The sequence below is a fragment of the Emydura macquarii genome, unplaced genomic scaffold, assembly GCF_026122565.2.
Source record: "Emydura macquarii macquarii isolate MOO-44397 ecotype Brisbane River unplaced genomic scaffold, CSIRO-AGI_Emac_v2 contig_2422, whole genome shotgun sequence".
Lineage (NCBI taxonomy): Eukaryota > Metazoa > Chordata > Testudines > Chelidae > Emydura > Emydura macquarii.
Window position 1 is genome coordinate 41,455,384 of NW_027132559.1, and position 26,432 is coordinate 41,481,815.

General features: G+C 40.9%; 1 protein-coding gene across 1 annotated transcript in view; it reads left to right on the forward strand.

The window, feature by feature from the left end:
* Positions 1-26,432, forward strand: part of ARMC3 (armadillo repeat containing 3) — a 69,376-nt gene that overhangs the window by 13,884 nt on the left and 29,060 nt on the right. The window contains exons 7-9 of the mRNA XM_067561709.1: positions 54-237; positions 6,545-6,697; positions 6,810-6,915. Of these exons, the coding sequence (XP_067417810.1) occupies positions 54-237; positions 6,545-6,697; positions 6,810-6,915 (443 nt within the window). The remainder of the gene's footprint in view (positions 1-53; positions 238-6,544; positions 6,698-6,809; positions 6,916-26,432) is intronic.

The window sequence follows — 26,432 nt, forward strand, 5'->3', positions numbered from 1 at the left end:
AGTTAAAGATATTTTAATCCTTATTAGAAGACTTTTTTATTTTTTCTTATTAGGAATTTAATGATCTTCACGTGGAAGCTCTTTCAGTGGTGGCAAATTGTCTTGAGGATGTGGATACTATGCAACTAATTCAGCAGACAGTGGGCCTTAAAAAGCTACTTTCATTTGCAGAAATGTCTACCATTCCTGATATTCAGAAGAATGCAGCAAAGGCAATTGCAAAAGCAGCTTATGATCGTATGTTACTTTTTAAGATTCTATGTTCATTTCTTCTGGAAGTCCTGTGGGGTAAATATTAAGCCAGCTTGAGGGTCACTTCTTATCTTGAGAATAATAATTATGCTGGGAAAAATATTTCCACAAATGAATTGCAGTTGCAATTCTTAGTGGTCAAAATAGCAAACAGGTACTAAGTTAGATATGGAAACTGCTAAGATTTCACCCGAGTTTATTTTTATGTGGGTACAAAATGCTTCCAAAAAAGGAATCTTGGCCTTTGAAAATTTGGGCCTTTAATGATTTTAGACACCTGACATCTCAAGGGTTGTTTGCCAGCAAATATTCCTCAGATGCAGTAGTTAAACCTGAATTGTAATAATTGGGCTAGTTCCCTCTCCTAAACCTACAACTGCTCATCTAAATGTCAAGTAAGTTAAGGTGTAAATTCCTGTAACAGGAATATTATAGACTTTAAAATGGCCTGCAGATTAATAACCCCTGTGGAATTAGATAGCTTTTTACTTATCTTTTTATAATTATTCATAGAGTGGTTCCTATTTTTACAGACAGTTTTTATTTTAATTCACCATTGAGTTCAGAATTATGTAGAGCATACTCATCACTTTTGTCCATGAGGATGCTGTTTAAATAAGTCTACATTTGACAATACCTCTGGTGAGGGGAGTGGAAAGTTATCGCAGCTACTCCAGGAAGGAAAAACAGTGTGGGGTGAGTAAGGTCAATCACTTAGGTTGTAAACACCTCCAGAGAGGTACCATTTCCTAGGGAGGCTTGCAAATACTAGTTAAAACTGGGTTTCCAGAAACCAACAGACAAAGAAAAGACTTTTGGTATAAAAGGCAAAGTTTAAACTAACACAGGTCCTTCTTTCTGATCCAACAAACAGACAGGACCTTCTGTCCAATAGGGGTCCCACCCATGCAGAAGGGTCCTATCTGTTTGCTGAAACAAAATGAAGGCCCCATTTCAGTTCAGGCTCATCCTTTTATACCAAAAGCCCTTTTCTTTTTGGTCTTCTAGTCTCTGGGAAACCCAGCCAGAACCAGTATACATAAACTACCCTGGGGGTGGAACTTCTCTGGAGTTGTTCACAATCTCAGGGGTAATCACCCCCAACAGTTTTATTTCCTGTAGGAGATGTAACCCTTCCCTATAGAGTAGAACACAGTCCTATGTAAACCATTCATAAATGTCATACAAAGGTCCCCAAAGATACTGCATGGGGTTGCAATACCTGTCAAATCTCCTCCATAAAGAAGTGGGTGTAACTAGGGTGCTTGTATGGCATCCTAGGGAAACCCACAGTTTTATTCCCTGGGTGGCATGTCCGCCAGTAACTTTTATTACTTCAAACTTCAACAATGTACATAATAAACATTCTCTCCCATACCCAAATTCCTTTGTCTATGTCACCTTCTTGGAGGTCAGGCCTTGGAACCCAGGTGGCTAAATCTCAGCTTTGTTGAGGGGAGGAGGAAGAATATTGCTTTTGTTCCCCACAGTTGAGTTGATGTGAGCAGCATTTCCTCTTCTCCTTGCTTAGGGTCCTTTTACATTTTCACAGACCATCAGGCAGTCACAGACTGGGGTTGGGGGCAAGCTTCCCCTTTGTGGCTATCTCAGTTTCTTTGTTACTTGCTGAGGATACCCAACCCTACTTCTCCGTGTCAGCTACTCCATTTGCATTTTGGCTGATGTGGTCCCTTGCAGCTTTGAAGCTAACTGAGAGGTCCAGTTCACCCATTCTGCCTTTACAGCCATAGTTTCCTTCCCCAACAGCAAAGAAAATGGAATGTCTGCTAGCACACCTGCAACCAATGCTCCTGACCTTCCTCAGTCTGTATGGAAATCTGTGCTGTAGGTAGAGTGAAGACTTTTACATGGGGAACTTTAGCCCAGGTTTCACATCCTGGAAGCATTTGATGGGGTTTCACGACATGGGGTTTAACTATAGTCTTAGCAGTCCCAGTGTCTCTCCATCCAATTAATATCTCCCCATTAATTATCACCTGATCCCTCTGGGGATCAGATGAATGTGCACCCCAGAGAGTGTAGCATCACATGTGGGAAATAGCTTGATGTGTGAATGGCTCAGCATAAAAATTATATGCCATTGATGAACTGGCTGTGTGACTCCCCCTCCACCAGAGATTCGGTCGCACTGTTAATTCTGAGGTTGGGGTGGAGCTGGCCTTTCCAGCACTGCACTGGGCCTGAGTGGTTGGATTGGGCAATTCTGGGCAAAGTGACCCAGCTGGCCACATACCTCTCTGCCCCCTTTGCTCACTTTTTTTGCATTTCAGTGCCCTAATGTTCTAACAACTGTTGGCAAAACATATAGGAATACAGTACAACATTCCTAATGCATATTCTGACTAGAATGATCTTATATCACTGGATATAGCTGTCAGTGATGATGCATCTTCTTGTTACCTTTCTTTACAAATGGAATCAATGTTTCCATATAAACGGTTGCTCTCTTCTTCAATCTGTGGTAGCTGGTGTAGATAAAACAAATTAGAAAAATAGAGGTTAGAGAAGAAAATTAAGAATATTTGCCTCAAAACTGTAAGCTTTAGGGTGGCTGAAAGTTAGATGAAGGGCCAGCATGTTATGTTGGTCTGGTGTGAAACTGTCCAATAAATTAGCCCCGAGACATGACACCAGGGAGAGTGAGACATTAAATACATTGCAGCCAGCCAGATTCATGATCTAAAGTTAACATCTCAACTGAAGAAAAGGTGGAACAGTAGCCATTGCCAGGAGAAGCGTAGGGGAAAATTAGAATCAACAATATGCAAATGTGTTTTGACGATTTTTTTTTGTACTGTAAAAGTACTAAACATCCAACATTTGTAAATTCATTGCATTAGTAGTATGCATAGTATCTGGTATGGTTATTACTCTATTATTACTCTGATTAAAATGTAAGTGCATGACTTCTTGGTGTGGAAATCCAATATAGTGCATTATAGCTCTGAGTCAGTATGAGACTTCATCATTAAAGTCTGTTATAATTAAACAGTAATCTGCCCTTTCCAGATTTGGTGAACACAGCTGGATTTTGAGAACATTTCCAGCAGGGTAGAGAAAAAGAATTATGGTCTTGCATTAAAATGGAAAATTGTACCTCTGTTATGATGGTACATGTATCTATTTTCTGACTGCAGCAGTTAGCTATAAAAGAATGTCAGTTTCTTAAATAAGTAGTGTTGGCAGCTGTCACTGAGGTTGCTTTTTTCCTGATGGATGCGATGCTAGTAAACACTTTATTTTTTTGGACGTCATCCTTCAAAAAAGTATTTGTCTTAGCTTTTCTTTGTTGAGAAAGATGTCACAAAAGGGTTACACTGTATGAACAAAGCAAGTTAGGTGGCACAGATATTTTATTCAATTTTGGACAGCATCTTTAGTACAGTGCTTTGTTTATGGAAGGCAAAACTTGGAGTTTAACTACTGTGCTATTAAAGATTGCTTTGGTGTGCCACAAAATTCTGAATGTAATACATTTCCTTTGCAGGGGTTTTATTTTGTACATCCAAAGTTACAATTTGTAAGCGTTGATCTTGATTCACAGTTGTCTCGCAAATAGTGCAGTCGTTTACATGAGTGCAAAATGAGAACGAAATGGATTTAAAATGCTGTAATTGTAATTTAGTAGTATTTTTCACTCACTTTGCCCTAACTTTGCATTGGTATAAATGATTACACAAGGTGCAGGGCAATAGTATATTGGGCTCTTTGTTCCTAGTTTTGGGAAGAAAAAGTAGGAAAAAACCCCTACCAACAAGAGTTAGTTCATGATGGGTTCAGTGCTCAAAAACTGGATGAGGTGTTGGTCTTCCAGATTCTGCTGACTGCCTGTGTCTGAATACTGTGTATTAAATCAATATATTCAAATAATTTTGGGGTCAAGAGATTTATCACTGCAAATATGGTGTTGGCATCTGAACATGAGAAGTGCTTTAGTGCAAAATGATGCTTTTTTATTGCACATAAAAGGCTCATAATAAAACCTAAATGGACAAGCTCATGCAAATAGAGATATGGTCAGCCAGAAATATTTGTCCTTATACTACAGTTGGAAAATGAAACTTAAAATGTTTATAATTTTCTTTATACATACACTGTAGTATACAGTAAAGTCAGATCAAATCTGCTCTTCTAGATTATTTCTAATTCTTTCTAATATATTTTAAAGGGCTGCATTTACTAGTTTAAAGGAACTATTGCACAGTATTAATGTTTTTAATTTGCCTTGATGTAGGCACTAAATATCTTTTTTACCTATATATAAAAAGATGTTCATTCTTCATCACACATGCCATTTGGAAAAATAAGAATAGCCTTTTAAAAAGTACATAAATTCCATTTAGCAATGATGAATTTGTTGTATCAAAGCAAATTACTGAAGCAAGAAGCCCCCCCTAGAGAGTGTTATCCAGGATTACAGACTAGTTTGGCAAGCAACAGGTCAGAAGCAAAGTCTATTACTTGTCAAATCAGTCTATAATCCCATTTAATGCCCTCTTGAGAGAGTTGGCTGTTACACATCAATGCTGTGCCAAGTTTCTTTCTGATGTTGCTTAAAATTCTCCCATTTTTTGTGTATTGTACTTTGTGATTTAGATTATGTAGCTCCGAGGAGTCTAAAATATGTAGAACAGTTCCAGAGGGGTAGTTGTGTTAGTCTGTATACAGCAAAAACGAGAGTTCTGTGGCACTTTAAAGACTAACAAATTTAATTTTTGTAGGCATAAGCTTTCGTGAGACTCAGCTCACTTCATCAGATGCAGAGGCAGAATGAACTAAAATATGTAGAAACTGGCTGGAAAAGAGAAAACAGCTAATCTTGTGATATGTGTGCATTGAGCCATTTCTGCAGTAATAGGGCTTGATTTAAAATCTAGTTTTCATTAAGTTTCACAACTTTATGCTCAAATTGAGAACTTTTTTTAGCAATACCAAAGCCATCACAGAATTCAGTTTTAATTGAAAAGAACAATTTTAAATAACATTAAATAATAAATGTAAACAATGCATTTAAATGTTTTAAATAACATTAAAATGATCTTCTTTCTTTTCCAGTTAGATCACAGACTGAGGACTATATCTTGCACTAGGCCCTGATTCATCAAAGCATTGAATTAGCAGTGGCAAAAATGTCAAAAATGACTAAGTGACTTAGGTGTCTGTCCCGTTGAAAGTAAATGGAACTTAAGCTCCTGAATCACTTAGGGACTTATGAAAATTTTGCCCCATATATAACTTTAAGCACATAAGTAGCCCCATTGCTGTCCGTGGGACTACTCAAAAACATGAGTTATGCACATGCTTAAGTGTTTTGTTGGATCTCGGCCCTAATGATTAGAAGGATGAAGAGCAACAGATATACTGCCTGGTGCATCCTTTGCTACATAGTCCTGCCAATGAGTGAGGCTGCACTTAGTGTGCACCTTATTGTTATCCTGAACAGGGCTGCTGACAGCAATATGTATGCTAGCTGGGTGAAGGGAGGGAGCTGGACATGCCATTTAAACTACAGATCTCACCCATTTTAGAGTAGGTGAGGCCGTCAAGGTATTGGCCAGCTCTTTTTTAAGTGCTGTGGAAAGATCCTGTGCTGCTGCTTGTATAGTAAGAAGAGACTTCCTATACCCTCTTCCTAGACCCTGCACATCAGTGCAGCATAGAGCAAGATTGAACCCTAAGTCTTTTGCCGTTTTCTTTAAAGCTGCATTTTAATGAAGAACTGTGAGTTACTGTGCAGAATCTAAAATTCACCTTTTTATCTGCCCTTGCCTTTTGTTTGGTCCATATAATACTGTGTATGGGAACTATCAAGTACACAGCTTAGTTGTTCTTTTCCTGGTATATTTGCCTTTACATTTCAGGTATATAACTCCTATTAGCATTAATTGAAGGAAGAATATATCCCTTAATGATTCTGACTGTAATAAATAGAGATTTTAAGTCGACCCAGGAACAAACTCTCTACTGAATTTGGCTATTTGTGTTCAAATCTGATTATTAAAATGCATCCTTTTTATCTGTGCTTGCCTTTTGATGTGGGTCTCTGCCCAGGAGAGGTGACAGCTAAGGAACCGGAGCTTAGAGTGAGTGCCTTTGGTGGACCTTGAGAAAGGAATACAGGTGCAGTTGCCCTGGACTGTGATACCACACACCAGCTTTTAGTCTCTTATTTATAGCAAAAACAAGGAGCAAATGTGTGAGATCAAATTGATGTCCTTTTTCTCATTTCCAGAAGATTAATGTTGTTGTTTTTTCTTTGTTTTGTGTAAAGCTGAAAATAGAAAAATTTTGCATGAAGAAGAGGTTGAAAAATGTCTAGTAACCCTTTTGGGAACCGACAATGATGGAGCTAAAGCTGCTGCTGCTCAAGCTATTTCTGCTATGTGTGAGAATTTAGCTAGCAAAGATGTTTTTGGAATCCAAGGTGAGTAAACTGGGGAGGAGATGGAATTAGCTCCATTTAGTAAGAACCATATTATCATTTTGCAGCTTCCCATGGGCTATTTAAAGCGGTATATGTACAATTATTTTTAAAGGGATTCCCCAGCTAATTCAGTTGCTAAGCAGTGACAATGAAGAGGTAAAAGAAGCTGCTGCCATAGCTCTGGCTAATCTGACAACAGCCAGTCCTAGCAATGCAAAGTAAGTGTGCATTTAATAAATGACTATATAAAATACTAATCTAGACATACTTTGAGTTTTAAAAAATTCTCCAGTCAATGTCCTAGATCTGTAGTCAATATCAGTGGGAGTTATACACACATGTAAAGAGAGCACAGTATTGCAGCCAAGAGGCCAGACTTTAATCCTGCTGCAGCTGCTTTGTACAGTACAACCCTTTGAGAATTCACCTTGTGCCAGGAGAATTTCTTGAGGGTGATAAGCTGGTGTGGCAGCTCTATGCCACCTCCTTTAGTCCCTAGTGTAAGGGATGTGGTCATGGTGATATCCAGCTGCAGAAACAGACCATTGAGACCCTGGGCAGTCAATGTAAATTACAGCAGCCTTCAGGTTGCTTTAACTTACACTGGGAGGTGAGCCAATCCCTGGGCAGGCCAAGGATCAGGGGAATGTAAAGATGTCTTAAACCCACTTTTCTCTCCTCACACAGTCCTGCACCAAACTTAGAAGGACCAATGAATCTAATCTTAGGTCTGCTATGCAGATCAGAGAGCAATAATTTACATTAAATGTGTATGCAGGATGAAGGTTGTGTGACTATAATTACTTGCCAACTTAATTTCTAAATCAAATTCATTTCTGAGTCATAGAAAAGCCAAAGAGTAACTTTAGACTCATGAATGATAAGACCAAACCCTCAGCTGCTACAAATCAGTATAACTCTAGCTTACCACTGAGAAAATAATAACCCTTTTTTTTAATTTGAAAAAAAAATTAATTCCAGCCTGAGATACTATAATCCATAGTCATCCTAGAACAGGGTGTTTATTTGTTTTTTGTTTTGTTTTTGTTTTTTGTTTCGCTTCATATGTTTAATGGGAATGCAGATATATTTTTAAAATTATGTACATTTGCTGTGTAATGATGTTGAGGATATTTTAGTCCCAAGTGGGACTAATGAGAATAGAATCATTTTATTGATCATGTATTAGTTCCTTCTTATAAGCCCCCCAAAGTGTTAAATCATAAAGCCATATATAAAATTTGTATGACAAGAACAGCATCGTGGCTAACTTGAAAGAGGAAGACTGATTATTTTTATTATAACTATTTTTGGCCAGTTGCCAATCTGCCAGACCTCAAAATTTGATCCTGTTGGAATTATATACACACACTCTACAATGTCACATTTTATGCAGTATGGTTGCATGTCTTACATGGTTTGAAGGATGTGTACTCTGTCTTTGTTAATGTGTAAAATTCCTGTAACAGGATGTAAGAAGGGTTTAGGACTTTTTAGGGATATTTTATTGTGAAGTAATGCCTACTTTTCATACAATATAGCAAAGCATACATCTTAAAAGAAATTGTAGAATTAATGCTCGCATTAAAAGTACCCCACTGCTAGCTCTGAAGAATAAAGGCCTCCATCTATCCACAGCACAAACAATGGGCAGTGCTGGCTTTCTCATGTTGCCCCACGACTGTGTGTCAACCTTGATCTTAAAAGTCTACCTACAATAATGAAAGGATAATTCAGTATTTCTACCCGATCAATTCTTTGCTTTTCTGCTGAGATAGCCAATAAAGGTGTCAAATATAGTGGGGATTTGTACTTTAAACACCTATTCACTAGGAATTGGACTGAGACCATCTGGTCATCCCATTTAAGTTCCCAAATAGACATCAGTTGGTAAAAAATAATTAATAAATCTGGTCATTGTGGTCTTTGCAGGATTTAAACTGATGAACTAGAGGGGAAAGACTATTCTGTTACTAATACCCTGAGCTATCTAGTTCCCTATGAAACATGTAGTTTAATGTTACCTTTATTTTGAGCTTTGTAAGTATGCTTCAGATGTTACTATAATCTTCTTCAGATGATATCTGTGATATGGAGATTGTCCATCACTATCTTCCATCTTTCACAGTCATGACAGAGTTGTAAAGCTTCCACTCTCTTTTGGATCCAATCCATCTGGTGATGTTTCAGACATAGCTGGCTCTTTCTTCCTCTTCCTGGTTTGCCTGCAATCTTCTTAATAGTCTGAGTGCTGGAATCAATGCTCACTAATCACAGAGAGAAATGTGTCTGCAGAAAGCTGTTATTCTCTTACCTACGGTCTCAAGTAGTTGTACTCTTTTAAAATTCATCTTTCTCATTACCTCATCATTCACAGTTTTGGTTAGCCTGATAACTTTTAATATTCTTCTTTAACACCCAAACTGTAATGTTCTGAATCCTCAATGTCCTTTTTTAAGTGTCCAGCTAGGACACTTAAAGTTAAGAAGTTAGGAAGATCCATTCTGTCCCCTGAGGTTTGTGTCACTGAGTGGGGATGGAGAAATGGGGGTTATTTGGCTGCAGCGGTGATGGATAAAGTTGGGTAAAATGACATAGTATAGATGCGATTTATGCACTGGTTTTGTTTGTATACAGTCATTTGAGGTATTTTATTAATGTGAATGTAATAAAAAGAAACCAAACATTTTTAATGCATAAAATGGAGCAGCTAGTCCTGGAACCCACAAGAGGAGAGGCAATTCTTGACTTAGTCCCTAAGTGGAAGGCAGGATCTGGTCCAAGAGGTGAAAATAACTGAACTGCTTGGTAATAGTGACCATGACATAATAAAATGTGACATCTCTGTTGGGGGGGGAAACACCAAAGCAGCCCCCCACAGTAGCTTTTAATTTCAGAAAGGGGAACTACACAAAAATGAGGAAGTTAGTTAAACAGAAATTAAAAAGTACAGTACCACAAGTGAAATCCCTGCAAGGTGCATTGGAAGTTTTTACAGATACCATATCAGAGGCTCAATTTAAATGTATACCCCAAATTAAAAAACAGGGATGCAAAATCATGCTCTGAAGTGTCCTAGCCTCTGTTTGCCAGAAGCTGGGAATGGGTGACAGGGAATGGATCATTTGATGATTACCTGTTCTATTCATTCCCTCTGAAACACCAGGCATTGGCCACTGTTGGAAGACAGGCTACTGGACTAGATGGATCATTGGTCTGACACAGTATGGCCATTCTTATGTTCTAAACTATGTCCCAAAATAATACAAAAATTATAACAAATAAAAAGAATTTCACAGGGCTTTTACAAATATGCTAGAATCGGCTTCAATGTGTTTGCTTTTGAGAAGAAGAGAATATCAGTATGTGCTCAATGGGAAATTTTCACATCTTTTTGGTTTCTTTTTAAAAATATGCAGTGAAGCAGAGAAATCTCACACCAGCACAAAAAAGGGTTAAAGATAGCGTAGGGCCCAGCTAGCCCTGCCCTGCTATACTTGCAGCCAATGCCAGGCCTGGAGTGAGAAGAAAAGAACTTGGCTCAGTTCAGGGCTGACTGGCAAAGAGGCAGGAGCTAGCTGCCTTCCTATGTGAGAGGAGCTGAGGGGAATGTCACTAGGAGCCTGAAAGCTGGGACAGCCACCAGGGAAGAAGCACAGCATCCCTGACTGAGGGAGATTGCTGAGGAGACCAAGGATCACCCAGCAGTGAGAAAACTGTGATGGAACTATAGAGACATTTGGGGTTAGGCCCCTTCAATCTTACATCTGCCCCACCCAGAGGGACCTAAGGCTGAGGCAGGATGCTGTGAAAGGTCCACAGGGGATGCTACTTGAATTGAGACACTACAGATTGTTTGGACTATAGGGGCCACACCCAAAATGGAAGGGACAGAGGTAGGAAGTAGCCCAGGGCAGTGTATTTTGCCTGTCTGCCGTGTGGACTCTGTCGGTGTTGCCTCACATAGAGTCCTGGGCTAGGACCCATGGAGAGGGAAGTCCTGGATCACCCTACTGCACCTTCTTAAGGACTGAGGCACCTCTGCCAGGGAAGCAAAGGGCCAGAATTCAGGTGCTGCAACCACTAGGCAACCTGGCCTTCCAAGTACCCTATTACAAAATGGGTGGAGAATGAAGGCAAATGCCCAAGTCCCTGCATAAGGAAGTCTGGGCGCAGGAGAAAACATCCTCAAGCAAACACCTCCTCCCAGAGCTTAATGGAGATGGATCAGCTGCTAAAATGGATAGCCAAACAGAACACACAACATCCTCATCAGCAGCAAGTTTTCCAACAAATGGCCAACCAGCAGCAGCTTTTGACCCACAATTTAGTGACCCAACAGCAGCAGCAACAGCAGCAGGTAGACCAGGTGGTCACGATACTACAGCCATCTATTACAGCTGAGCCAGTGAGTCTCAACACAGCCATGACCACTGCCTGTCAGGCTTATCAAGATGGAGCCTGATGACAATCCTGAAGCCTTCCTTGAAATCTTTGAGCAAGTACCCATGGTTGCCCAGTAACCCTTAGACCAATGAGCTGTTGTGCTGGCTCCATGCATAACTGGGGTGGTTCAACTGCATATCCTGCTTTAGACCCTGTTGAGGCCAAGAGTATGCTCAGGTCAAGGCAGCCGTTCTTGATGCCTGGGACATCGTGGAAGAGATGTGCAAGCAATACTTCCACAAGAAGCAGTACCCTCTGGGACCAAGGCCCCACCTGGTTGCCCAGAAGCCACGAGATGAGGATAGGTGCTCAGGTGACCAACCAGGTCCCACTCAAACTGTTCACGCAGATACTGCCCACTGGAGAAAAAGACTGGCTATGACACCATCCCAAAACCATGACTGATGTCATTTGTCTCATGGAAAATTATCTGTGGCCAAGGCCATCATACTGATGCTCCATCAGGGACCTGCTGGGACCAAGGGCACCACACCGCCAAATGATAGAGTGGGTCATGGAAGCTGTCATTAAGGGGCTTCAACCTACTCCCCACTCACCTGGATTTAGCAGGGCCTGAGGGTCGAGAGGCCTGTGGATGTCCGGGGCCTATGACGTACACCTCAGTCTGAGAAACTGCCAACCCACCAGAATTAAAGAAGGGAATGTCGCTGGTCCCTGAACTAGGGGGATCCCATACAGAGGGGACCTCCCAAATATCTAGAGGAGGGCCCAGTCATAACAGCAAAGACCAAGGAAGGTGTTTTGCATGTGGCCTTCCAGGGCACTAGTTTCAAGATTGCCCCTGCATGGTTGGAGTGCAGGTTTGAGAAGATTTGGACCCCAGGGGCCTGAGCTTGACAAGGAAACCCTGCAAAGTTGACCAGCCCTGTAATGGTGAATGGGATAGAAGTGGTGGGGCTTGTGGACTCAGGGTGTGCTCAGACCCTGCTGCGGAGTTCGGTGGTCCCAAACCCAGAGTTGACCCAGGGCATGATTCTGTTACAATGTATGCGTGGGGATGTAAAATCTTGTCCCCACATCCAAGTGGCTGTAACAGTGAGTGAGCATACAAAGTTCCTATGAGTAGTCTGGCCTTGACATTTGCTTATCCCATCATTATTGGCCAAGACAGACTATTTTGAGAAGTTGTTAAAGGAGTTTAAGGGACTCTTTCTGGACACCGTGGTCTCCCAAACTCCAGCCTCAGTTATACCTGAACTGGCAAACCCTGCAGGTGTAGAGGAGATCACTGATCCTGGCCAGGGGACATTCAGCCAATCGCAGCTGACCCAACAGGACAGGGCCCCATTCCAACCCGATGGGGAGGCCCCTACCTTACCTGAGTCAGAGATCCTAATCCAGTTCTCCAGCTTGGTAGAACAAGGAGCTGGTGATAAGCTGAGCCAATCATACACCTAAGTGGTGATGGTAAAGGGGGAGACCATCAAACCTGAGTGAGCTGGACTGTTAGCACACTTTGAAATTCATGGTGACTGCCTATATCACTTTGAGAAGGACCAGCAGACCAAGGAAATTCAAAATCATTTTCTGGTGCCCCATCCTTATCAGATGGAGGTTGTGCAGTTGGCCCACACCACACCCTCTGCTGGGCATGTCAGGAGGGAGAAGACTCTAGCTCAAATTCTAACCTGTTTTTTTGGCCCGGGTTCTATAAAGACATTCTGGATTTTTGCTCAAGCTTAGAATATCAGCTCACATCCCTTCAGTCAACAGAGAAAGCTCCCCTGGTTCCTTTCTTACTAGTAAGCACACCCTTTGAGTGCATCGGAATGGACATAGTCGGCCCCTTGGAAAAGAGCACCAGAGGCTGCCCTTTTATTTTAGTAGTGGTGGACTATGCAACCTGGTACCCAGAGCAGGGCTGGCCTTAGAAAAAATGGTGCCAGAGTGAACTTATATTTTGGTGCCCTGGCCCCTGTGGACTCCCCAGGCTCCCCATCTCTCTTTGCCTCTAATCACTGCACCTGGGCCCCTTTTGCCCCAACCCCTGCATTTTGCCCCTAATCCCTGCACCTTCCTCCTGTACTCCCAACCCCTTCACTGGGCCCCTTTACTCCTAACCTCTGCACTTTCCCCCTGCACCTCCCTCCTGCACCCATGTGGGGAAACTGACCTGGATGCATGGAGCAAGTGGCATTGCTACTTGCTCACGCAAGTCAATTGTTTACTTCATTAAAAATGTATTTACTTGATTTTACTTTTTAATTTTACTTACATGATTTTTTCTCTTTTGTTAAGAATGGGAATTTATTTTTCTAATTATTTTGGCATTTATGTTTAGTGATCACAATCATATATGTGACACACTAACATTTGACTCCATCGTTCCTGTTAGTATCAGACTTGGAACTGCATTTATTTTCATACAAACTTTAAGTTACTTTATTAATTAAAATACAGTTTAAAAATAAGTGACCTTCATCTGCAGTGTCTAAAGTTGTGTTTAGCTTTTTTTTTTTTTTTTAAACTGGCACTGCTAAGGTGAGTACAAGCTAAACTTACTTTCTAGAAGGATATTATTATTTGATTGTACCACTTCAAATAATGAATGACAAAACACAATATGGTAATACAAGTAATAATGATAATTATTCCAGCCAGGAAAAGGTAGACATTTTAGAACTCACTACTCAAAGAATTACATTTAAACATAAGAGAGAAATAAACTATGAAATGCACAGACTAGTAAAAAAACTAAAATAACAGTACCATAATCCTTAACAAATGTTGAAAGAATAAAAATACAGAGAATATATGTACATGGCACATTTTGACAGGAAGCACCAAGAAGTAACAACAACAACAATAATAATACAATTGTGTGTGTGAGAGAGACTGTGTGTGTGTGTGTGTGTCAAAGAGAGTGTGTAAGGGGAGTGTGTGTTTGGGAAGTGTGTGAGGCAGACAGTGTGTGTGAGTGTGTGTGTGTTGGGGGAATGCGTGTGAGAGAATGTGTGTGTGTGTGTGTGTGTGTGTATGTTGGGTGCAGTGTGTGTGTGGGAGACTGTGTGTGTGCGCCTGAGGTGAGTATGTCAGCATGCTGTCTCTTTGGTTTAAATAGTCAGGAGCCTGGATGCTTGTTCAGTACAGCAGCAGTCGCAGCTCCCATTCCTGAGCTAGGGGCACCAGCACAGATAGTCTCCATGTCCTCCCACCCCAGTTCAGTGGAGACTCACTCAGGCATGGCCACCTGTAGCATAGGGCAAGCTCCCCCAGCACATGCCAGCCATGGTTCAGCTTCCCAAAGAAAGGGAGACTACCACAACAGCAGTGGTGGGAGCTGGGCGGCCAGAGTGTGGCGGCTGCTGGCCACATGCTCAGCTCTGGGAGGGGTGGCTTGGGGGGCAGGGCTAAGGCAAATGTTGGGGTGGTTATAGCCGCCGCTAGTGCCATCTTCATTCGTAAAATATAGTATGGTACAAAATTCGGGAGGGCAGGGTGTTCCCCTGAAGGAACACCCAACCATGAGCGAACTGAACTGTCTGATTGAACTAGAGAGACATTTTGGGATTAGGTCCCTTCACACTTACATCGGCCCCGGCCAAAGGAACCTGATGCTGTGGGAGAATACCGCAAGAGGTCCAGAAGGGAACTACTTGAGTTGAGCCACTACAGACTGTTTGGACTATGGGGCCATGCCCTGCACTGAAGGGACAGAGGTAGGTAGTATCCCAGGGCAGTGGTCTTAGACTCTGTTGGGAGAGCCCTGCTGGCATTTCATCACACAGGGTCCTGGGCTGGAACCCAGTTGAGAGGGAGGGCCCGGGTCCCGCTACCACACCTTCTTAAGGACTGAGGCATCTCTGCTAGAGAAGCAATGTGCCAGAAATCAGGTGCTCCAACCACTAGGCTGCTTGGCCCTCCAACCATCCTATTGCAATACTGATTTGTATAACTATGAAGTTTCAGACAGTCACATGAACACCAGAATGCCATTGTCAAATAAATTGCATGAAAAAAGTCTGTGAAATGTATCTATTTATAGTGTCCCAGCTCTGTGAAATCTATATCAATAATATAAATTATGCAGAAATCCAAAAATATATACTAATGCTAGTAGAATTGGTTCTTATTTCACAGGGTTTTTTAGGCCTTACCATATTTCAGCAAAGTTTTACTATTAATTTATAACATCACTGCCATCTATTGGACATGAAAAGAAATATTCCATTCTGGACAACCCATTTTGGAACCTGCATTTTATAAGGCTCTATTCTTATATTAGCTGTCTTACTGCCTTTCATTTTTATAGGATAACCTAGCCATGATATAGACAATTATTAAATGTAAAATGAAACTAGTTAGATACACTGTGAAGTAACATGGGCTCACACATATTAAATATACAAGCTGGTAAGGCATAAACTGATCTGATCATCTCTCCTATCTGGACTGTTATTTCAGTGTACGTATCATTTTTACAGCTGCCTTAGTAATGCTTGGTACATTTTAATTTTAGGCATTGGCTAGAGTTAGCATTAAGGAAGAAATATGCTCTTAAATAGAGAACCATGCTAAATCATTCACACTATGCACAAAAATGAGGGGGTGAAAGCCTCTGAAATGTGTACTCTTGATAGTTTGTTGTAAGTGCAACATATAGAGCTTTCAGCTAACGATTTGTTTGGGGGAGGAAGGAGGAAAACAGGTTATTGAGGCTGTATCAAGAGCTGAAGGGAGTTGTATGTAGTTCATTCACGATTGCTTGTGTGACAGAACACAAGTCCTGGTGACTACTATTGACCTGCCAATACATCAGGATTCTTGGGAATGCAAAATGTCATCCCAGGTAGAGCAAGGGTACCAGATTAGAGGGTTCAACATTTTTCATATTCATTTTTAATTGAACTCAGTGGGGCTACTCATGTTGGTAAAATTCTGTCTATCTGGGTAATTGTATGGTCTCTATTACTTAGTATCTGAGCACCTTTTTACTTGCATGTATAAGTGTTTGCAGAATCTGGACTTTATAGGATAATGTCCAGATCAGGAACTTGTTGCTTGTCAACAGGGCTGATCTAGACCCTGATCCAGTGCTCTCTGAACTCAAGGAGAGTTCCACCATTAATTTCAGTGGGCATTGGATCAAGCCCCTGGTGAAATTCATTGGTCCAGTGATCTAGCTCAACTACTGGTCCATTGTATCTGGACAATGCTTTATAAATAATAACAAAATGGACCTTTCCTGTGTTGAGAATCCTACCACTGTTTTTAAAGAAGTATTTTCCGTATCAATTAATGACATTCTACTACAGATGACAAGTGCTTAAAAATGAATAGCTGTCAAGGGAAGAAATATTATTAAGTAACCTGTTAGTTTACATTTGGAATTTTTGTCTTCATCAAAATACCGGTTATTGCCCTGTCACTCCCACAATCAAAAGGTTAAAGCATAAAACTATGTTGTAAAGATATTTTGATTTTAATATGTTGTATTTTGTTTGATGTTCTGTTAAAAGTGACCTAGGGAATAACTTATGGTGGAAGCTATGAGAGAAGGGAAAGATTAAACAAAGCTCTTGTCTCTCTCAAATCATAGATTGAGTCTGACTCACACAAGTGAGATCAAAATGAAAGAGTAATTACCATACAAGATAATCTTTTAGAATTAACATAGAAGTATCAGTGTACAAAAATACATAAGAAAATACTTGATATATTGTTGAGTATGCATACAAATTGCAAGATCTCTTGTGAGTGCTAAATTTTAAAACAGTGGTGCATGATAATTTATAATATTATAGATTTTATCGATTTTCCTGGTTTAATAGTCTCTCTTACAACTGAAGTTTGTACTCTTGAACGAGGATTCTGCAGCAGAATTTCACTAGCTGTACTGTATGAAGGCAATATGTCTTAATACTGACCCCTAGTGACAATTGGAATGAATTATTATTTGTTGTACTATTCTATTAAAAAGTAGAGGGATTTTTGTTTGGTTTGGCTATTAATATTATTATTATTTTATTACATTTGCGCCCAAAAACGGTATTCTGCTAGGCACTGTACAAAACAAACACAGTTAGTCCCTACCTTGAACATCTTACTGTTTTGGTTTGGTTTTATTATTCTTATAGGTGCTTTTCAGAGAGGAAGGAAAGAATAGCCTCTACCCAAAGCAGTGCAGTCTGTGTATAACCACACTGTGATGGAATGTAACTTAAATGTATTTGTTTTTGACCAAAAAAAGTTTTCAAAACTGCACTAATAAAGCATAACTGAAGCAGTAACTTCCATTCAAAACTGGAAAATGCATCACTCTACGTTTCTCTCTCTCTTTTTCTTTTTTTTTTAAACTCAGTTGAAATCTAATGCCATTGTAGCTTTCAGAAATGGGTAATCATCTGCAGACTTAAGATGATGCCCAGTAACAGACACGAAGACCCCTGAGCTAGAAGTTCAAATTGCCTTCCCTTGTGCACTATAAGAAGTCTTACCTCAATCAAATGCTGTTTTTTTACATATGTTTGACGCACAAATGCCTGGCTATATGGAGGAGTCCTTCCTCCTAGATATGGTTACTATAGCTGCATTGCTACTGCTTGCTGCAGAGTTCTTTGATGGCACAGAGCAGTCACCCTTTGTTGGTGACTTTACTGTTTTTGACTCGGTGTTGCTCATCTTTCTGATGATAATTCAGCTATGAAACAACTTAGGGGCATGTTGGTGACAGAACACTTTTATGCCACAGAAAATTTGTTCATCTCCCTCCATCCCACAGAAATCACAGAATCATAGAAATGTAGGCTGGAATGGACCTTGAGAAGTCATCAAGTCCATCTCCCTGCGCTGAGGCAGGACAGAGTAAACTTAGACCATCCCTGACAAGTGTTTGTCCAACCTGTTCTTAAAAACCTCCAATGACGGGGATTTCACAATATCCTTTGGAAGTCTATTCCAGTGCTTAACTACCCTTTTAGTTAGAAAGCTTTTCCTAATATGTAACCTAAATCTCCATTGCTGCTGATTAAGTATATTACTTCTTATCCTACCTTCAGTGGACATGGAGAATAATTGATCATCATCCTCTTTTTAACAATTCTTAACATATTTGAAGACTGTTAACAGGTTCCCCCTCATTCTTCTTTTCTCAAGACTCAATATATCCAGTTTATTTAACCTTTCCTCATAGCTCAGGTTTTTTAAACCTTTTATTATTTGTAATGCCATAGGACTCAGATACAGGCCTCTTGAATATCTAATCTGGAGGAGGCGTTTGTACAGTAGTTATACATGTAAAAAATAATTCCAAACAGGAAAGAGAGTGACTCTAACCTGAGATGATAATGATTATGTTTGGACCCTATCCAGTGGAAGATATCAAAATCTGTTGGGCCATTACACCCTCTTGCCCTCAAGCTCCTGTAATATGATCACTGTCCTTCTTAGATGCAGTGGACAGGGATTAGATTCGGAACCGATAGATACCAGTCCTTAACTGACCACAGTGAGCTCCCACTGAATGACATGAAGCTGTCTCCTTCCAGGATGGAGACTATTAGGGTTGGGAGTCAAACTTGTTTTTCAGATAGCAGTGCAGGGTATACCTACCCTGTTATTCCTAGATATCATTGATAGGTTATTCAGTAATATGCATTGAAATACAATTTCTTATTGTGGTGAATTTTTTTAAAGAATTAACGATGCCAGGGCTTTCTGAATATTAAGTTTAAATTTGAGAAAATAATCTCATGAGGCACATTTTCTGATGCTCTCGTATTTCTTACATACGTATATATACATTGAAAAAACTGTATTAAAGGAACTTTATTTAAGTTGCAAAGCCAAACTGACAGTTAGGAAACGGCAGATTTACAGTTGTCCATACAATCTTAATTCAACCCTCTTGTGAATCCATCCTGTGCACTGAATGTTGTAGGGGTCCTGCAGGAAAAAGAGTATGTGATCATGTAATTAAAGATGGTATCAATGCATGTGCTCAAAAACAGGAAATGCCAGAATTAAAGCTGCCTATCCAACCTTAGTTCTAACTACTGAGTGCTTGACTATGCAAACTTAATAATGTTCTTTTAACATACTATTTTGTATGAAATTTCTTAGTTTGTTTTAAAGGGAAAACTAATTCTGTAACAGCCCCTCCATCACACACCAACAGCAGGTTTTGAACCTTCTCCATAGCAGCACAGACCGCTGCCACTTGAGTTACATTAACTGTTGACAGGAGAAGGCTGTTATCCCAGAAGGGAGGATGGGCTGCTAAGGTCAGTGCTGAATCTCTGGAAGACTGGTCTGGCATAACTCCTTCCCGCTGCCTCAGAACTGGAGATGCTCCTACCTCATTTGGTGCTCCCAAAGGAGGAGATAGGCTGCTGGGGCCAGAAGTGGTTGTGGGAAACCTAGTGTAGCTTTGTCCTCTCCTGCCCTAACTCCCTCTGCTACAGCTGTTCTGGCAACTCCCAAATGTTCTGCTGCTTCTGCTTAGAATGTTCATGCTATTATAATTTTCCTGAGCAACATAGGCCAGCTAAACATAAATGGAATTTCAAGGGACAAAGAAAAGGCCATTTTCTATCCAAAGGGCTTTCTTCCTGCTGCATTTCAAAGTCCTTCTGCAAATAATGGAGGTGTTAGAGCTCCTCCAAAATATTGCAAAATCTTTTATTATATAAAGAGTTAGGCAGTCTAAATATAGGGTTCACTACATCTCCTCCTGTAATATAGATTTGAATTTCAGTATTTATTTATTTATTTGGCATATGCAATCCAGTCCAGCCAAGTCACAGCGTTCTTTTATCAACAATGTTTAAGGCATGAAGACCTCCAGAAAGCTGTCATCTTGCAGTACTCAACAATATGTGTCATGATTTGTGGCTGCCCATATTGACATAGTGAATTGTCTCTAATTTTTCAGTATACTATGATGTTAACTGTGCTCTTCGTAACTATTTCGGGTAAATTTAATGACCGCTATTAGAATGTATCAATGGGCCTGTAAATGAGTCAACTGTTCCAGCCCCTGCCAACCAAAGGAGTGTAAGACCTGGTTACCTCAGGACTACTAGGTTTATTGTCTTTTTAACTAGGTACCTGTCACTAACAAAAACAGGAACAGAGTTTTTGGGCCTGAACCAGTGAATGAATATTTCTTGTTTACTGATAAATAATAAATTTACCATTTAGCTATTATTTGCATTGCGGTAGCACATAGTGGCCCCAGTCAGGGACAGGGTCCCATTGTGCAATGTACATACATAATAAATAAATCAGTGTTAATCTCTCTTGTGCATCACTGAAAACAATGTGAGCTAGTGAAGTGATACTGTACATGGTAATTAATTTATATTAAGCAATAAGTTGCTTTTAGAAATTATTACAGGTCAAAGCAAAGATGAAGATTTTGATAACCATAAAAGACACGTATTGCATAAATATTCCTGTGATTAATTATTCTAATTATATGACAAGACAAATAAAGATTCAACAAAGACAACATTAAAAAAGGAAAAAGAATATGCTTTGTGAGGGTTTCAGAGTTCTGCATTGCTGCTGTTTTCCTGGGCTTTGAAGTTCTTTTAGAGTTAGAATTATGTAATTGAGCTGGATCAGAAATGCCTAGTGTGGAAATTAAGTCATATGATTTGACACATGTAGGGCCTGATTTTAAAAAATGAGTGTGTGTAATAAAATGCACATAAATTATGCATAAAAATTAGGCAATTATGCATGAAAATTAGGTATATGCATGCATAAATGGCTAGCTAAGCATCTCACACACAATCATGATAATTTTGCACACAAATTGCAAACATTTTGAAAATGAAGTCCATAAGGAATTCAGTGTCCCTGTGTGAGAAAATAGCATTTGATTTTTCTGGGCTGCAGTTGAGTGAAATCCCACTCTTGATGAAGTGCAGCATAAGAACCTAGGAAAAGAATAGAATAGATGTAGGGTAGTGGTGGAGGTGACACAAAATAAAATTACATTATTATTTATCTCATGAGTGCCAATAAAGCACAGCCTATGTAAGCCGTGGTGTGGAGATGTGCCCCCTAGACATAGCTCAGGAATGGATTTTGTGAGACACAATCTATCTCTAAGCTTACTGGTACACAAGGGGCAAGCACAGTCTCCACTATGCTTTTGAACAGTGCTGTCTACTTCCCTCATTGTGCTGGGCCTTCTCCGCAATGTGGCATGGGCATGGGAGGCAGGGCCATGAGGCCATCTCCTCCCTATCCTGTTTGGAGTGATTTGTGGCATTGTAGTTGTTCTGTCATGCTTGGGGCTGCAGTTTGTCCCTGACCCTTGTGAGAGGAAAAAAGCTTCTTGGACCTTCCCTTGACATACATTCACAAGGGCCAGGGACTGTCTAGTCTGGAGCTTGGAGAATGCCTGTGCAGTCAGTTCATTCACTTATTACAATAAGTGTACAAGATTCATAGGGCTGTATTTCATGCCTTTCCTAACTAGTGGTGAGTCATAAATTCATAGAGTCTACGGCCAGAAGGGAACATTATGATCTAGTCCGGCCGTTCTCAAACATCATTGCACCGCAACCCCCTTCTGACAACAAAAATTACTATACGACCCCAGGAAGGGGAACCGAAGCCCGAGCCCTAGCCCCACCACCCTGAGTGGGATAGCCAAAGCCAAACCTGGGGCAGAGGAATGGGGGGCAAAGCCCGGGGGCTTCAGCCCTGGGCAGGTGGGCTGTAACCTGAGCCCCGCCACCCAAGGCTTAAGTCCTTAGGCTCTAGCTTCAGCCCCAGGCAGTGGAGCTCAGGTTTTGGCTTCAGCTCCGAGCCCCAGCAAGTCCAGAGCCAGCCCTGGTGACCCCTTAAAAATGGGGTTGTGACCCACTTTGCTCCTGCAAAGCACAGGCCATAGAACTTCCCCAGTATAATTCCTAGAGCATAATTTTTAGGAAAACATCCAATTTTGATTTAAAATGGTTATTTATGGAGAATCCACAACAACCCTTGGCAAATTGTTCCAATGGTTAATGACTCTTACTGTCAAAAATTTACACCTTATTTCCAGTCTAAATTTGTCTAGCTTCAGCTTCCAGCCATTGGATCGTGTTATACCTTTCTCTGCTAGACTGAAGAGCCCATTATTAAATATTTGTTCCCCAGATAGATATTTATAGACTAATCAAGTCACCCTTTAACCATCTCTTTGTTAAACTAAATAGATTGAGCTCTTTGAGCCTATCACTATGGGGCATGTTTTCTAATTCTTTAATCATTCTTGAGGCTTTTTTCTGAACCCTCTCCAATTTATCAACATCCTTCTTGAATTGTGGGCACCAGAACTGGGCACAGTATACAGAGGTAAAATAATCTTTCTACTCCTCCTCATGAGTGCTCTGTTTATGCATCCCAGAATTTCATTAGCTCTTTGGCCACAGCATAACATTGGGAGCACATGTTCAGCTGATTATCCACCACGATCCCAAATCTCTTTTGGAGTCACTGCTTCCCCAGATAGAATCCCCTGTTTTGTAAGTGTGACCTATGTTCTTTGTTCCTAGATGTATACATTTACATTTAACTGTATTAAAATGCATATTGTTGGCTTCTGTTCATTTTTTCCATGTGATCCTGATCACTCTGAATCAGTGACCTGTCCTCTTCATTATTTACCACTCTCCCAATTTTTATATCGTGTGCAAACTTTATCAGTGATGATTTTATGTTTTCTTCCAGTCATTGATAAAAATGTTAAATAACGTAGGGCAAAGAACCAGTCCCTGCGGAACTCCACTGAAAACATACCCACTTAATGACAATTCCCCATTTACAATTACATTTTGAGACCTGTCATTTAACCAGTTTTTAATTTATTTCATGTGTGCCATGTTAATTTTATTGTGTTTAATCAAAATGCTGTGCAGTACCAAATCAAACGCCTTACAGAAGTCTATTATGGCAATGCTACTACCTTTATCAATCAAATTTGTAATCTTATCAAAAAGAGATATCAGATTAGTTTGACAGGAGTTTTTTTCTGTAAACTCATGTTGATTAGCATTAATTAAATTACCCTTCTTTAATTCTTTTTTAATCGAATCCCATATCAGCCACTCCTTGATCTTGTCTGGGATTTGATGTCAGACTGAGAGACCTATAAATACCTGGGTGATCCCTTTTCCCTTTTAAAAAACTGGCACAACATTATCATTCTTCCAGAACTTCCCCCGTGCTCCAAGACTTATTGAAAGTAAACATTAAAGGTCCAGTGAGCTCCTTAGCCAGCTCTTTTAAAACACTTGGATGCAAGTTATCTGGACCTGCTGATTTAAAAATGTCTGACTTTAGTAGATTCCATTTAACATCCTCCAGAGATATTAGTGGAATGAAGAGAGTGTTATCATCACTATCTGATGAAATGATATTATCTGTTTTTCCTCAAATACAGAATAGAAATATTTATTGAATGCTTTTGCCTCTTCTGCATTATTATTGATAATTCTACCATTTCCATCTAGAAATGAACCAATACCATTTTTGTTTCTAATATATTTTAAAAACTCCTTATTGTCCGAAACTCTGCTGCCAGTAGATTTCTCCTTGTGTCCGTTGGCTTCCCTCATCAATATTCTACAATTCTTAAGTTCTGATTGATATTCATTACTATCAGCTTCCCCTTTCTTTCATTGGTTATATATAATTTTTTTATAGCTGACTTCATTTCCCTTCTGAACCAGGTTGGTATTTTTAAACCAGCAAAGCCTTCTTCCTCAATTGTGAGATTGTGGCTTTTGGGGCATCTTACTAAGGTGTTCTAAAAGGATTCCCAGTTATCATTCAGATTTTTCTGATTGAATTCTTCCTCACAGCTGATTTGGCTCATAATTGTTTTCAAATTTGTTAAACTGGCCCTATTAAAGCACCAAGTATATATATTGTTGGTCAGGACTTTATTCTGCTTGCACATTAGAAATGTGATCAAGTCATGATCACTTGTACCTAAGCAACCATTAATTTTACATGATTAAAATCAAACTAAATCTGTGATCAGTTCCCCTTTATCTGTTAGAACAAGGTCTAGTGATGTTACTGTGTGTTTTGTGGGACCCTAAAAATCCGTTTTATGATGTGCCAGAGATTGTCACAAGTCTATAGGATGCTATCTAACAAATTAGTCATTTATTTATTTGTATTACCATAGCACCTGGGAGCTAGACCAGGACCTCATTGTGCTAGGTGCTGTAGAAGCACAGAACAAAAAGACAGTCTCTGACCCAAACAGCTTACAATGTAGACTCAAAGAGGTTTTGCCTGGTTTTTTCAGCAGTCTGTTTCTTTTGTTATCTCTTCGGATATATCTACACAGCATTTTGGAGTGAGTGGGAGCAAGCCTTCCACCTGGGTCAACAAACTTGGGCTAGTGGGGCTCATGTTGGTGCTCTAAAAATAACTGTGTAGACAGTGCTTTGAAGTTGCGACTCACCCGGGAGCTCGGGCTCCGAAGCCCGTCCTACTCCCTAGGCCTGAGCTCCAGGCCAAGCCACAACTTCAAAGCTCTGTCTATTGAGCTATTATTTTTAGAGCACAAATGTGAGCCCTACTAGCCTGAGTTAATCGAGCTGGGATAGGAGGCTTGCTCCCTGTCACGGGGTAAATCCTCCCCATCACCCCCGGCGGGGAAGTTCAAGGGGGTAACAAGGGGAATGAGGTGTCCCCACCAGTGCAGTCTACCAGACTGGGTCTCCTTGGCCCTGAGACCTGCAGGTCCGAGGCCTATCGACTGGCTCCTGTGATGGATAACACAGTCTCGTGGTCAGAGCTAATAGTCGCCCTCGGGTCAGGGGAGCACGGCCTAGTGGCCAGAGTCAGTAGACACCCTTGCATCAGGGCAGCAAGGCCTAGCAGCCAGAGTCTATAGTCGCCCTTGAGTCAGGGCAGCAGGGCCTAATGGCCAGAGTTAATAGCCACCCATTGGTTAGGGCAGCGTGCTCTGGCAGTCCATTGGGGTAGTGGGACGCCCCCTTTGGGGGGGAACCCAGGGTAAGGGGGCTCAGGTCCTCCCTGCTCCTCTGAGCCCCAGCCCAGGGCCCTATTGGTGCTGGGGTATTCCAACACTGGGTCAGCAGGGATCCTCCCAAAACTCGCTGACCGGTGCCTCTCTCCACCCTTGGTCACACCATGCAAGCCTCCTGGGCTACTTCCTACCTGGTCGTCAATGGGGTCATTCCTCGGGCCTCTGGGTCGTCTAGGTTTCCCCTTCTGCGCAGCCACTGCCCATGTCTCTCCTGGGTTGTGGGGCCCCCTGGCGAAGGCATCTCCTTAAGCGTCTGGCTCCAGGCAGCTGACGAAGGGTGACCGCTCTCTGGCAAGGTCTCCTGGGCACCCTCGCTCCTTGGTGGTCAGCTATGCTAGGACAGCAGTTGGAGCATGCCCAGCAGAGGCTGGGGGGCAGGACTTCCGCCGCCCATAGAGTAGGTTTAACACTTTCAGTGCAGGGTAAGACCACCCCGTCACATTCCCACACACTCCAAAATGTTTGTAGACATATCCTTTCTGTTGCACCCTCAGGATGCCAATAGTATGGATCAAATTTTCATCTGATCCACACAGTTTCTTCCCACCGTGCATTTTGGAAAAACTATTCTCATTATGGATGTTCAGGTCATGGCTTTATCATTAAGCTTGTGATGAGTTTTGCACTAAGGGTAAACTCTTCGTTATGTCTGCTGAATACAGCAGTATCTTTCCCAGACTTTTAGCACATACTTTTGAGTACAGAGAGAATTGCTGAGAATTTACAAGTAAATCTGTTAATTTAGTTGAATTAAAATTCATTTTAAAATGGATCCTTTATGAAATTTAATACTTGGTGTCAGACCCATGACTCTCCCCTATAGTGATACCATGAGGGAAAAAATGAAAAAAGTAGTATGTCTTTAAAATCAGAATGAACGTCTGTTAATTGTATCCTTAACTCTGAATTTTTGGGACTTATCATGCTATTTACAAAAAATAATTGTGCTAGCTTTAATAAAACGAGGGTGGGTAACAATAGTAGTGTAGATATAGCCACACAGGCTAGCTTCACAACTACAAGCCCATTGGGGAGCCTGGATACACACAGATTGCCAGCCTGGGCCACCACATCTACCTGATTATTGTTACCTGTGCTAGAGCTAGATTAAAGCTAGCATTGCTAAGCCTACCTGTGCTACAATTACACCTTCACTTGTGCCTCAGATCTCCATCTGCATAAAGGGGATAATAGGACTCCCCTACCGCATAGGGTGTTGGAAGAATAAATCCATTAAAGATTGGGAGGCACTTTGATACT